At 39.4% G+C, this 13616-nt stretch overlaps 2 protein-coding genes across 2 annotated transcripts; both read left to right on the forward strand.

Moving 5' to 3' along the window:
- The first annotated feature begins 1645 nt into the window (after positions 1–1645).
- On the forward strand, positions 1646–5277 carry BRK1 (BRICK1). Its single transcript, XM_008805555.4, has 2 exons — positions 1646–1866; positions 5029–5277. Exons 1-2 carry the CDS (start codon positions 1734–1736, stop codon positions 5148–5150), a joined length of 255 nt encoding a protein of 84 aa, XP_008803777.1. The 5' UTR covers positions 1646–1733; the 3' UTR covers positions 5151–5277.
- A 5228-nt stretch (positions 5278–10505) lies between these two features.
- On the forward strand, positions 10506–11815 carry LOC103717231 (protein BPS1, chloroplastic-like). The gene has a single exon (XM_008805544.4). It carries the CDS (start codon positions 10753–10755, stop codon positions 11704–11706), a length of 954 nt encoding a protein of 317 aa, XP_008803766.1. The 5' UTR covers positions 10506–10752; the 3' UTR covers positions 11707–11815.
- Positions 11816–13616: the final 1801 nt, after the last annotated feature.

The raw sequence follows: 13616 nt of genomic DNA on the forward strand, positions 1-13616 counted from the left end.
CCCGTTGGGGTGGTTGAACCGCCGGCCGTGGTGGGCCTGGGGTCCGTAGATGACAAGTGCATTGATTGCTGAGTGAACCGGTGGTCAGAAAGAGCCGTACGCTTTGATGGTTCAGTGATCCGGAGATCATCTTGAGCCGTGTTCATTTAATGACTGAGTGCATTGGAGGCCTGAGGGGGTCTCATGCATTAATGATAGGGTGTGCCGAATGCCTGCGGAGATCTTGTGCCTTAATGACTTGGGGATGGTGGCAGATTGAAGTGGAGTCATATATTTAGTTGTCAGATCCTTTGGAGGGTTAGGCGGAGATTGGATATTTGGCTAAGGCATGGGCTCGGCGGGGTTGCCTTTCTGGTCGGCGCTCTCTGGTCTCGGCCTTCTGTGCTCGGCCTTCTGTGCTCGGCAGCCTTTTGTGCTCGGCCTGCTGTGCTCGGCTCGCTGTGCTCGGCAGCCTGCTGTGCTCGGCTCGCTGTGCTCGGCTCGGCCTATGAGCTCGATCACTTAGAAGAGCCCGATCACTTGATGAGCTTGAGAGCGGAAGAGCTCGATCACTTGGATGAGCCGAAGAGCCCGATCACTTGGATGAGCTCGATCTTGCTGACGGATTTGGGTGCTATAATTGCATTTGTGGGGTGGTCCATTTTACCACCAACAAGTTCTATAGTCACTACATGGGAAGATGAAATTTGGGTTATATTATAATTAATGAATTGAAGAGCAACATGATATATGAATAGCATATAGTGACAACAAAATAATTCCTTGGCAAATATATGGAAAACATGAAATTTAAGTCTTGATTCATAAAGCACAGGGTGATCCATGATCAAATATCATTTCAGGTTTTCATGAAACAATCTCAAAATGGTTTTCTGGTCACTAAATATGTGATCAGTATATGAAAATATAAAAATTGAATATTAAAACAATTAATGCCTTAGAGGGAGCATGAAGCAATTTATAAATTTTATCTTTAGCATTTTATGTTATGATTCCAAATCGTTTGGTGGTTACCATATGGAAAGATGATATTTGAACCTATAGTCATCAACAAAAAGAATAATGTGCTTAAAAAAATTATTTTCTGGAAACAAGAAGTTTAAATCTTAATATAATTCATTAATCATGGAGGTTTGCTACCAAATTTTTCTTTCTAATGTCCAAGTAGCAACTTTATAATGATTTCGTGCGTATTATTAGCATTTGGAAATACAAATTTGAATTTTAAAATAATTAGCAAATGGTAGGTGATCTATTTTTAAATCTTATTTTTATATTTTTAAATCGTAACTATTGCATGAGCTGTGGTATCATTTTGAAAACTATTGTTAAAAAAAAAAAACATGAGTAATCAAAAGACCTGGTCTGGCCTGTTTGTACTGCCAGATGGCTGATAAGTAAGGTGGAAATAGCCTTCCAGTTCTAAAATTTTTCTCAGAAAAAAAATATAAAAATATATTTTGGTTATTGCTTTTTTTTTTTTAAACAAACGTTTTGCTTTAGTAGCTTTTTTCTGAAATACTATAAGATATAAAAGCAAAAATCTTTCCCTCGAAGGGATCAACTTTTAAGACAGTCCATCAAGGAATCCCTGTCTCTTTGTTTCCGGAAAAAAAAACCCATATTTCTTATCAGTCAACTGGCGTAATTCCGGTTCAATCGCTGTCGTCTTATTTTCTCCGAGGGGACGAGAAAGGCAAGGGGGAGTAGGCGAGGGAGCGGAAGCGGGGGCAATGTCGAGGGCCGGGGGGATCACGAACGCGGTCAACGTGGGGATCGCCGTCCAAGCCGATTGGGAGAACCGCGAGTTCATCTCCAATATCTCCCTCAACGTCCGCCGTCTCTTCGAATTCCTCCTCCAATTCGGTATTCCTCTCTCTCTCCCCCCCCTCCCAGGCTCAGATCAAGTAATTTTAGCTCTATGGCCTTTTAATATTTAGTATCTTCACATATTTGCTTCTATCCCGTGCGTTAAACTGGCTGTTGCATTCAATTCAAGAGGTAAAATTTTGAGATCTGAAAGGATACCGACAAACTGCTTCGCAATCGAGCTCGTTTTCGTGGGTTTATCGACTTTCTTGTAAAATTAGGACAGCTCTAGACACAAACCCTTGATTGCCAGGTTCTCCAATAGGGTTGAATCTAAGGGAGGCGAGAATGGAATAGAATCATGAAAAGAACGCTTTAATTAGATGGAAGCCTTTTGCTGATACTGGTCATAAGCCAGGGATTTGCAAGAGCATGGTAGGAAAGATGATATACCGGATGAATTGGGACGATAGGTGGAAAGTTTTGGGTACAGTGGCCTAAAATGATCGGAATTGATTCCCAGTAGCCCTTCAAGGAGAAAAGAACTTAAAAGAGTACTAAATATACCCTTCAGCAGTGTTAAAAGCTTTATTAGTGACTGTTAAACCACTACTGACAATTGAGAAGTTTAATATGTAGTGTTTAAATAGACTCATAAGTTTGGTGAGATACTTTGAGCTTCCTATAGCATAAATTAGAGATATAGTTATAGCATAAAGTTATTTTTTCAAATCTAAGGATAAGTAGAAATAAATACGCTAGTGGGGGGTTTTGTACAATGCATTATGGATTTTACATCTATCGATGTGAAGCCATTGCTGGTCTATGCTGTATCACAGCGTATGATTGGTACTTTGTTATAATCTTATTTGTCTTTTGATCAGTTAAGGCCGTGAGTTCAGGAAGACTTGATGACCTTTAGTCATATGGTCTAATAACAATCTACTTGTGGTTTCTCGGTGGGTATCACTATCTTTGACATTCATGCTCGTGTTTTGCTTCAAGAGGTATGTAAAGGGTAAATAGAGACAATTGTGGGCTCGTTTGGTTCGCGGGAAAAGAAGGGGGGAAAGTGTGGTCAACGGGAAAGTAATAAGATGCCTCTTGTTTGGTTGGAGTTTTCAAAGGAGAGAGAAGGAAAAGTTGTATTCCCATGGAAATGTGATTCCCACATTTCATGGGAAAGTCTTTCCCATGAGAAACGTGGGAAAGTTACTTTCCCATGAGGCGGGAATCACTCCATTTTTACTTTTTCCCAAAAAGTCCCTTCAGCATTAAAGAAGCATTAAAGAGGCATTAAAAACCTAATTTTTATTAAGGGCATAATAGGAATTATATATAACTTTCCTAGGAAAGTGGATGGCCAACCAAACATAAGCATCTTGGAAATTTGTCACTTTTCCATGGTCAACCAAACATGCCAAAAGTACTTTCCTAGGCATCCTCTTCCTAGGAATTTGTTTCCCAGGAATCATATTCCTAGGAAGGAAAATGCTTCCCGCGAACCAAACGAGCCCTGTATGTATATAAATGATGCTTCTTAATGTATGAGAAAGTGTCCCGTGACTCAACCTTTACTGTCCTAATAATCATTACCTGGGCAGTTGCCTATGATAATTTTTTCCAAAGAGAATATTCTCACCTAAAAATAAAATATGGGCAGAACACCAACCACGAGTGAGGATGTTATGCAATGTGATGATCCATTTGTCCTGCAAAGAAAATTTTCATTTTGTTGTGATAAGTTGATGCTCTATATTTTATGTCTCACAAAATTTTCCTCGTACCATTTAGACTGTACATATGCATGCTGGTTGTATCTTACTACTAGGAATTCCATCAATTGTTCAGGGCCTTCTCAGGGATCCTTGGATTAGCTAGTTCATGGATAAACGGGGCAAGACGTGCTATTGCTTCATCTTGTTCATTATTCTCTCCCTCGTCCATTTTGCTGGGCAGTTGTTTGTTTGTCAGTATGCTGCATGATGCAATATTGTTATTCCAATACAAGGGCCTGAAGATTGCAAGATTCTGAGTTACTGAACTTTTCCAATTGCTCCTTGGCGTCAGTAATTACGATTTATTATAGTCTGGACATATGTTGATCTCCTTACCATGTACTTTGTATAACTTCTTTCATTCCATCCTTCATAATAATAATTATTTGATTCATCCATGAGCATATGATGAATTCCATAGGCAGGCAAAACACAAGGATAAAATGTTAAAAAAAAAGGATCATTAACCAAATTGTGGATATGATCCCTCATTACTAAGAGAGAGCTGTGCTGATGGCTGGGGCCCAAAGAAATGCCTATATGGACCAAGTAGATGGTTATAAGATCAGTTGGCAGCTGGAGCAGTTCTGTTACTGACCAGCTTGGGCTGAGCTCAGAAATCGGTTTGTTATATTGAAAAACTAGCTGATTTCAGGATACCATGTGTTTGATGGAAACTTGAATAAAAGAACATTTATTGTCTAAAATAAGGCCCTGTCTCATTTCCCTTTGAACCTAGGCCTGTTTGGAGTGCAAGCAGAATTCCTTGTTTTGACTTTGCTTTTCTTCATGGGACTAGAACAACAACGAGATCAATTTTAATTGTGGAAAGATAAATAGTGATTGGACCCATCATTTTCTTTTTGTATGGTTAGGCATGTAGTACGTTATGCGATGTCTTGTTTGCAAGGGAATCAAAGGAATGCTGTCATTCTTTAAAATAGCACATCTTCTTTTTTCCTGTTTCTATTAGCATGGTTGATATCTCTTTTCTATCTCTGGCCTTCTGTATGAAACCTAATTGAAGGGGATTAATTTAGCTTCATGCTTGTTTCTCGAGCTTATTAAGAGTGTCTGCATCTGCCTCCTCTCCCAACAACATCCCATATTTTGAATGCGACATGGTTCTGTAGCCATTTGGAGAAAACATAAATGGGATACGCCAGCATATTATCAACATCAGCAAATGGTTCAATATTTTATGGCTTTCCTGGCTATACATGGCAGATTTTCATGCGGCAGACGTTAATGATAGAGAACTGGGTTTGGAGTAGAGGCAGAGGTTTTAACATTTACAGCTTGAATGAAACTGAAGTCCTGTTGGAAGGGTTTTGCCTTTAAATTTAATGAATGAAATGCTTCTTTTTCTGTTTTGCTCATCTTATATTAATGTTTGTATATTTTAATCTGATGCTTCTCATTAAGTCTAATGGTTTCTCAGAGGCTACAACGAAGAGCAAATTAGCAGCTCTAAATGAAAAGCTCGACATCTTAGAGCATCGGCTCGAGGTGCTTGAAGTCCAAGTGAGCACGGCAACTGCAAATCCATCTGTTTTCACTTAAGATGTATTTAAATGCTGTCAAATATTGTAACAAAGTGCATTATGCCAGCAGAGAATTAGCACTATTCTGTCTATTCTAAACATCTTGTGCCACGCAATCATGGAACCTGTTTTGTTGCTTTTGCTCATTTACCTGATTACTGCAATTGTTAACAAATACTGTAAAATTCCAGCATCCAATGTCAAACTCACTGTCAACTTCCTCAAGAAATAGCATTCTGTGAGCGTATTGAATCACTTTCAATAATGAAGGATGGCCTGCATGAAGAGCAGTCAAATCCTTCCGGATGATGGATCCATGTTTTGCTGTGTGGTAACCTGATTCCACAAGCCATAATAAACCTGGCATTCTATGGTGTTTAAGTTGGGATCCTTGCTCATCTTTGGATACCAACACAAATCCGAGCATAACTATACTGAATACCTGTTAAACCTGCGGTATGAAATGCCCTCCATTCTTCTACCAATCAAATGGTGAGGGTTCCTTTTCTCCTGAGGTTGAAGTTGCTTCCTTGTGCCGGTATCACCAAAATTCTGCTGTTCGTAGCAGCCACCTTGTAAGACAGCAAGCATAAATCCATTTTCCAAATCACCATTATCATTTTATCATTTGTTTTCAATAGCAGATTTAACTTATGGTCATGTTTGAAGGATATTATCCCTTGGGCCCTCCTCTGTTATGAGTTCTCTGGAACGCTAGTAAAACTCGAGACGGCAATTGGTCCAGCATTTCTTTTTGTTCTCTGTCTTTCTCATCATTGCCACAGCCCATTGATGAACAGAAAATATGACCGTCTAAAGTGTCATTAGGTAGAGATACAAAGGTTTTCTTTTATCTCAGCTAAGGGTTATTGAATGAACCATGCTGAACAGGACATCTTTAATGTTCCTATCGCATACTTTTGGACGATAGATTTTGATGCGATTGAGGACAATCTGGATTCAGTTTAATTATCACCTCAAAATAACGGGACTTTGAGAGTAATTGATCCCTTCCCAGTGTTAGCTATCTAGCCCACTTTTGATTTGATGTATTGGAAATTACAAAGGTTGGATTAGCTGGCTTGATTTGGATTTGATTCATTCTAGATAGAGTAGGTTATGAGTCAGGTTAAGTTAAATTATTGACGTTCGACTTATGAGCTATTATGGATCAAAGGATTCTAATCCAATTACTGAGTCAAATTAGGCATGATAAAGGATTCATGTGTTTATTTTGTTAATAATTTTAACTCAAAACCAACCATCCCAAGTCATGGCCCAATATCCGCAGCAGGATGAAGGCTATCCACGCTTACACCAACGTGCACGGTCTCTTCTCATCAATCAACATTCTCTACTCAATCCTAACCGTCCATTGTATTCCATCTCTTGCATCAAATGAAAGCCAGCTATTGAATAAGTCTTGAGACACTTTGTGAGACTAGTTTGGATTTTGATCGGCAGAGGAGACCATCATCTTTGACCATCTACTTTATGATTCCTGCTTAAAGATGTATACTTCTTATCGGTTTCTTGGTTCAATTAGTTGCTTGCAGAATCTTTCCTAACTTTTTCTTATTTAAATATATAATTATTACAAAAAAACTACTATCGAAGTTCTAACACACATACTCAAACTATACTTGAATAGGATGCAAATATAAATACTAAAAAAATACAAATGAAACCTGATTTGTACCCTCTTTTAGCAAATCATGTGTTGCATGTATCATTTTCTATAATCATAACAACAAAAACCCTATGCAGCAACGTCTAACTATGCCAAAAAAAATCTTATACCAACATTGGCATTATATGATTTACTAGCCTTTTGGCAGTCATGAATCATATCAACTATTTTTTTCAACAACAACAAAAAAAAAACATACCAATCACGTCTTGCAACATGGCATGTGGATCTCTGCTGTTCTCATTTTTAATTTATTTTACCGGCAAATTGATATGAGAAGGCATATTTATTCATCCAAATAAATTTTCATTAACTAAATCAAAGCAACGGTATAAGTTTGCTGGGAGTTTCCATATGATACGTAAATTGTACTATTTTTTAGAAAAAGTAGCTATAAGCAGCAATCATTTCCCCACGTTACCTTCCCATCCCCCACCGGTATCGTATGACGACAGGAGAAACCCACTACCATATTTTTTTTTGTTCTTGGCTTGCTACCTATGTTAGAAATATTTTATCTAAAAATACGATATTTTTATTTTACAAAAATATTATAAAAAAATAATTTATTAAAATAAAATTAGAAGATTGGAAGGGACTTGTCTAAATAGAGACATGTGATATACAATGTCCTAAAAATGTGATTTGTCTTCTATGTGCAGGTCTACGGCGATTTTGTTTTCAAGGTACAACAATTCAGCTCAGCTCGTTCTTTCTCTAGCGAGCACGGTCTCTAGAAAAATTTGATCCGACCGACTCTTTTAGATGTCCAGATGAAAAAGAAAGTTGAAAAGAAGAGAAAAAAAAGATTAAAAAAAGAATTCTTCATTCCATCTCAAAAAGTAGAAAATTAATAATATAAATTGAGTAATTCAATATATTGAACCATAGCCTATTTATAGATTCTGTTCAATGACCGATATGGTGTAACGTTTCTGAGGAACATGATATTTCAGAAATATCATATTCTCATGGAAACCAAAACCAACATTATTTTTTGAAGGAAAAAATATACAAAAATCTAAAATTAAAAAAATAAAATTGATTTATTTATTTTTAAATTTATTTTATTTTTTAAAATTAAAACTCCAGCAACCTGCTCATATCCGGCTTGCTCTCTCCCTCTCCCTCTTATCCCCAAAAACCATTTAACTTTACAACGCACCCCTGGCGCCCCGCACGAACGCCGAGTCATTGCGCTGGAGTTTCCGAGATCAAAAAGAGGAACGCCGTGGGCTACGGTTCGCTTTAGGTTGCTTTCCGTTCCTTTGTTTTTTTAACTAAAAAAAAAGGAGGGGAACCTTCCTGTAAGTTTCCAAGCAAAGGGCAATGTCAAAAGCCGTGAGAAAGAGGGCGAGCTCCGACGTCACTACGATAGCGCGTTCAAATTATTGTACGGCTTCCTTCCTTCAGGGGTTCCTTCATCTTTGTCCTCACTACATCAAATCACGAAAACGCCACTACCTGATCGAGACCGTGTGTTCGGGCCTTTCGTTGGACTAGCATGATAATTCCACGATGTTTTCGTTACGTTTTCGATGACGGTCAAATTTTATATATCTATTAATTTTATAATAACGCTATTTGCATCGGTGATAATTTACTTTGTTGTTTTTTATGCGAGAGGACTTTATGTAAATTTTATAATATATTATTTAAAATGGCATTCAAATTTTACTCTTATTACACATTATTTTTGTTATTGAGATTTTGGCTGAGAACAATTTTGGTAAGGCCTCAAGTGACTCCCTGTCACTTTTTACAAGTGATTTTTGGGGAGTTCGATTGTTGAGATGGAGAAATTGTTACATTCTTGGGTGGAAGTCACTCATGACTCACTTCTAAATTTCTTGCCTAATCACTCTCAAGCTGAATTGTTGAAAGTAGGGGTTATTCTTTGATCTAAGTACTCTTGTCTCCCTATTATTTATTCTTTGAGAGATTTGAATCACTCCTAACCCCTCCTTCCTTGACCCCTTTCCTTCCCTGCACCCTCTCCTATTTTGCCCTCACAGCTGTTCAATGGTGACCTATCCAGCTATTGCTTCGATACTTCTCATTGACAATCTCTTCGACTTTTTTTTTTGATGCTTTACTACTTTCCAACAACATTCTTGACCCAATTGGTCAAATTGTTGGCGAGCTCCTCTTTTTTACACCCAAATGTGTCTGTTTATGCTATAATTTCTTTATTATGCTTGTGAAATATCTTATTCAAAGTTATTGTTTAGACTATTCCTTGATATAATCACTTTATTAAGCTAGTGTGATCTTCGATTCTAGGGCTTCTTTGTTTGATATTATTAAGTCTATCCTATAATCTCTTTATTAAGATAAAGCCGGTGTCATATCTTTGTGGGTTTCTCTATGCTTTATTTCGAGTTAGGGTTTCCCTTTATATCAGATTATGTGATCTGAACTATGACATCCATGCGATCTCTTTGTAGGTTTCTCTATATATGAAACCATGCAATCTTTGATTTAAAGCTGGTGCTTTATTTAAGTTAGGGTTTGTCTTTATATGAGATCACGTGATCTGAAGCTATTGAACCGATGTGATATCTTTGGATTTCTTTGTATATGATACCATGTAATCTTTGATTTAAAGCCGATGCTTTATTTCAAGTTAGGGCTTCTCTTTATATGAGATCATAAGATCTATACATACATACATACTTATATACATATATATGAGTCTTGGATGTCAAAAGTAGTGAAATGGATCATATATTGTACATGGGTTTTATTTTTTTTTTCGAGATATGGGCTTGATTTCCACCTCCTTCTGACGTGTTACAATATTATTTTTAGTTCTCATCTATTATTATTTTATTTAATCAGAGAACAATCGATTCACATTATATATGATAAGTAATATTATTTAAATATTGATAGAATAAAATAATATGATAATAATAATTAATTTATTCAACACATGCTCACATAGGGCGTGATAGTTTATATTTCCAGATTAACACTCACAATTACAATATTAAAATACATATTATTATTAAAATATTAGAAAAGTACAGTATTTTAATCTATCGATATACTCTCCATAATACAAATTTAATTTATATTGTTAATAAAAAGGGAGATAATATATACTACATACTAATTTATCAAAAGGGGCAGTCTTAGTGGGGTGACCATATCTCTCCATTTTCAAATAAGTTAAACATCATGCAACCATACATCTAGTAAAAATGCAATAGCAAATTAAATAAAAAACTACTCAATTTCTAAAAAATATATTCCTTTTTATAAATTATTTTTTTAAAAAAAATCAAGAAATTATCCTTCATCTACTTATTAGTACTATGTACTATATGGTTATGTACACTATCAAGCATAGTCGTTTGTTTTTTAGTGCCGCATCTAGATGAAGTTTTGATGATGAATGGGATATACGGAAACAAGCAAATCTGATTGGCGGCGTGCACACGCCGTCGCCGTCTAAGGATATAATTTCTTCTATCTTCCAGTGCTTCTAAGAGAAGGAATGATGATCTTTAGCGCAAAAAAAAAAAAAAAAAAAAAGAAAAAAAAAAGAAAAAAGAAAAAAGGAATGATGATCGCGGAGCCATTTCGCCGTTACCCACGCGGCGGGGCCTGCAGCCTGCTCCTTCCAGTCTACCACCTGCCATTCTTGTGGCGTTTTTGTAATTAGAGGGTCACACGAACAGAATTCTCGTAAAACGCGTCTCACTCGGGCGTCTTCTACATCGCCGTCCCTTCCTCTCTTCCTTCCCCTACCTTCTCTCTTCTCGTTATTTATTCAAACCTACTTCGCTCCTCCTCCCCAGCTCCCTTCGTCGACTTCCTCTCCTTCTCCTTCTCCTTCTCCTTCTCCTTCTTCTTCTTCTTCTTCTTCTTCTTCTTCGCTTCCCAGGTCCCCAGAAACTCCCACCTTTTTCCTCCAAAAACGCCGATGTTTCTCACGGAGAAGGCCGCAACCCGTCTCACGCTCCTCCTCTTCCCTTCCAAGAACTCTCTCCCATCCCCCTTCCCCTCCCTCCCGTTCGACCAAGCCCTCATCGCTCGCCTCCATTCTCTCCTCCCCATTCCCAATTTCTCGTCTTCAATTCCTCTTTCTTGGCTCTGCCGGGCGGTGGATTTCTTAGCTCTCACCCTCTCCGACGCGGCCGCCCTCATTTCTGACCCCTCCCTCTCCGGCTCCGACCGTGCCGCCCTCGCCGCCCACCTCGACTCCGGCATCGCCCTCCTCGACGCCTGCAACGCCGTCGCCGCCCACATCGACCGCCTCCTGCGTCGCCGCCTCCTCCTCCGCTTCGCCCTGCACCTCCTCTCCTCCCCGGACTCCCTCCGCCGCGCCCGCGATGTCATCGCCGAGTGGGACCGGGATCGCCGGCCCCCGCGAGCGATCCACGACTCAGCCGGCATGCTGGTGAGATCTCTCGCCCCCGGCGATCCCCCCCGCGGCAAGATCTCCGCCGTCCACAGGGCGATCTACGCCGTGGAAGCCGTCTCCAGCTTGGTCGCCGGGGCGGTCATCGCCGTACTAGGAGGCGGCGAGAAGGAGGATCTCTCCGGGATCAGCGTCTCCGGCGACTTCCCGTGGGCGGAGGCCTTCAACAAGGTGGCGGAGGCGGTTTCCAGCGAGCTGGGCGAGGGCCTCCCCGGGGAAGTGGAGGCGGCGGAGGCTTCCGTTAGGAGGCTGGCGGCCGTCATCGATGGGGAGGATACCGGCGACAAAACGGAAACGTTACGGAGCGCCGTGAAGGATGCGGAGAAGGCGGCGGAAGAAATGAAGGATGGATTGGACCGTTTGTCAAACGCCGTTAACGGGTTGTTTTGCGCGGCGTTGCGCACGAGGGACGCGGCGTTGCAGAGCTTTCGTATTGGTCTGCAAAATTGTAGATAGATTGAAGGAGAAGGGTATAGATGGAAGTTCCTTCAAAATCATTTGTTTATTTAAGGGCTGGAAAGCAAAAATCTGTCCCCCAAAAAAAATAAATTTGTTTTGTTCCCAAGCTTTTTGTTTTTTTTTTGTGTTAACATTTTTTTTTTTTTCCGTCGAAGACGGATGATTCATAGATATATCTAAAAAAAAATCAAGGAACAATAGATTTTGAAGTGCACTAGGCAGCTTCTTTTCAAGCTCATTCTACCATGCCTAATATAAGTAGTTAGTTTAACTCAGCCGTTTCAAAGGGTTAACCATTCCAATGAGCTTGATCATAACATGAACCAATTTGCGCAACTAGAGCCTGAATTGTGCCTTGGCCGACAAGCAACATTATAGAGGTATTCCAAACATTACTCCAAACCAGCTAAACAAATCAAACATATGGCCTCCGGTTTAAGAGACCCACCAAATGGTTTCACATAGAATTTGTTCACGTTATGTGCTTTCATCTTACATGTTTTGGTATCATTAATCTGTCTAAAGAGAGATCGATGCAAAAGAGAGGGAATACCAAATGAAAGCTAGCAAATACATTGTTGTGCAAAAATGACGAAATGTAGCACTGTTGGAAAATTGCTTGCTGAAGGAATACTATTAGATGCAGACGATTATGTGAAGGGATCAAGGGGAACGCTGGGGGGTAGAACAAAGAGCATTTTCAATGAAAATAATGTTACATTGCACCACGTAGAGGGATTGCATTTGTGATGTAGTTTGAGTGATCTTAGTTCTCACTCAATGTTTTGTTTTGAGTGGCAGCCACGCAAGGGCTGGCGCAGGTAGGCATCACATGGCTGGTCGGCGCGAAATTTCGCCACCCATAGGGCTCGTTTGGTTTGCGGGAAAAGAAGGGGGAAAAGTGTGGTCAACAGAAAAGTAATGAGATGCCTCTTGTTTGGTTGGAGTTTTCAAATGAGAGAGAAGGAAAAGTTGTATTTCCATGGGAATGTGATTCCCACATTTTATGGGAAAGTCTTTCCCATGAGAAACATGGGAAAGTTACTTTCCCATGAGGCGGGAATCACTCAATTTTTACTTTTTCCCAAAAAGTCCCTTCAGCATTAAAGAAGCATTAAAGAGGCATTAAAAATCTAATTTTTATTAAGGGCATAATAGGAATTATATATAACTTTCCTAGGAAAGTGAATGGCCAACCAAACATAAGCACCTTGGAAATTTGTCACTTTCCCATGGTCAACCAAACATGCCAAAAGTACTTTCTTAGGCATCCTCTTCCTAGGAATTTGTTTCCCAGGAATCATATTCCTAGGAAGGAAAATGCTTCCCGCGAACCAAACGAGCCCATAGTGGCTGCTGACCGAACTTCAGAGCTGGTGTTGCCCACACACTTCAACAAACGTGGACGACATGAAATATGAGACTATTAAAATAATATTAATGGTGCAATTTGTATGACCAGTGGTGACTCCGTGACTGCTGCTTGCTTAGCTTAAATTAAGCAAAAGAAAAGAGGATCAGGGGCTTATGGTTTAATTGGTTGAAATATACCACTCATAATGGTGATATTGTAGGTTCGAGCCCCATTAAGCCCATCCAACCTGCTTAATCAACGACTCCGGTAGTCATCGAGCAAAGAACATGGAGTAGTTTTAAAGTCTAGAAACCGGACATAACTCTTTATTTCTAGAAAGCCTCTACGCTACTAGCATTCAAAAGTCAACCAAATATATATATTTTGAACCCTCCGTGTGAGTACGTTACATTTAACATCACCGAAGCTACCAGTGGACCAATAAGTCCTCCCAGACTCCGTGTCCGAGCAGGGAGCATCCGATCTACACAATTTAATCGACGCTTGCATATTTCGAACTTGGAACCACTTGGTTGGAAGTAAGACAATGGTA

Source organism: Phoenix dactylifera, chromosome 16, assembly GCF_051530095.1.
Source record: "Phoenix dactylifera cultivar Ajwa chromosome 16, Ajwa_hap1_PhDact_Kaust_v1.1, whole genome shotgun sequence".
Classification (NCBI taxonomy): Eukaryota; Viridiplantae; Streptophyta; class Magnoliopsida; order Arecales; family Arecaceae; genus Phoenix; species Phoenix dactylifera.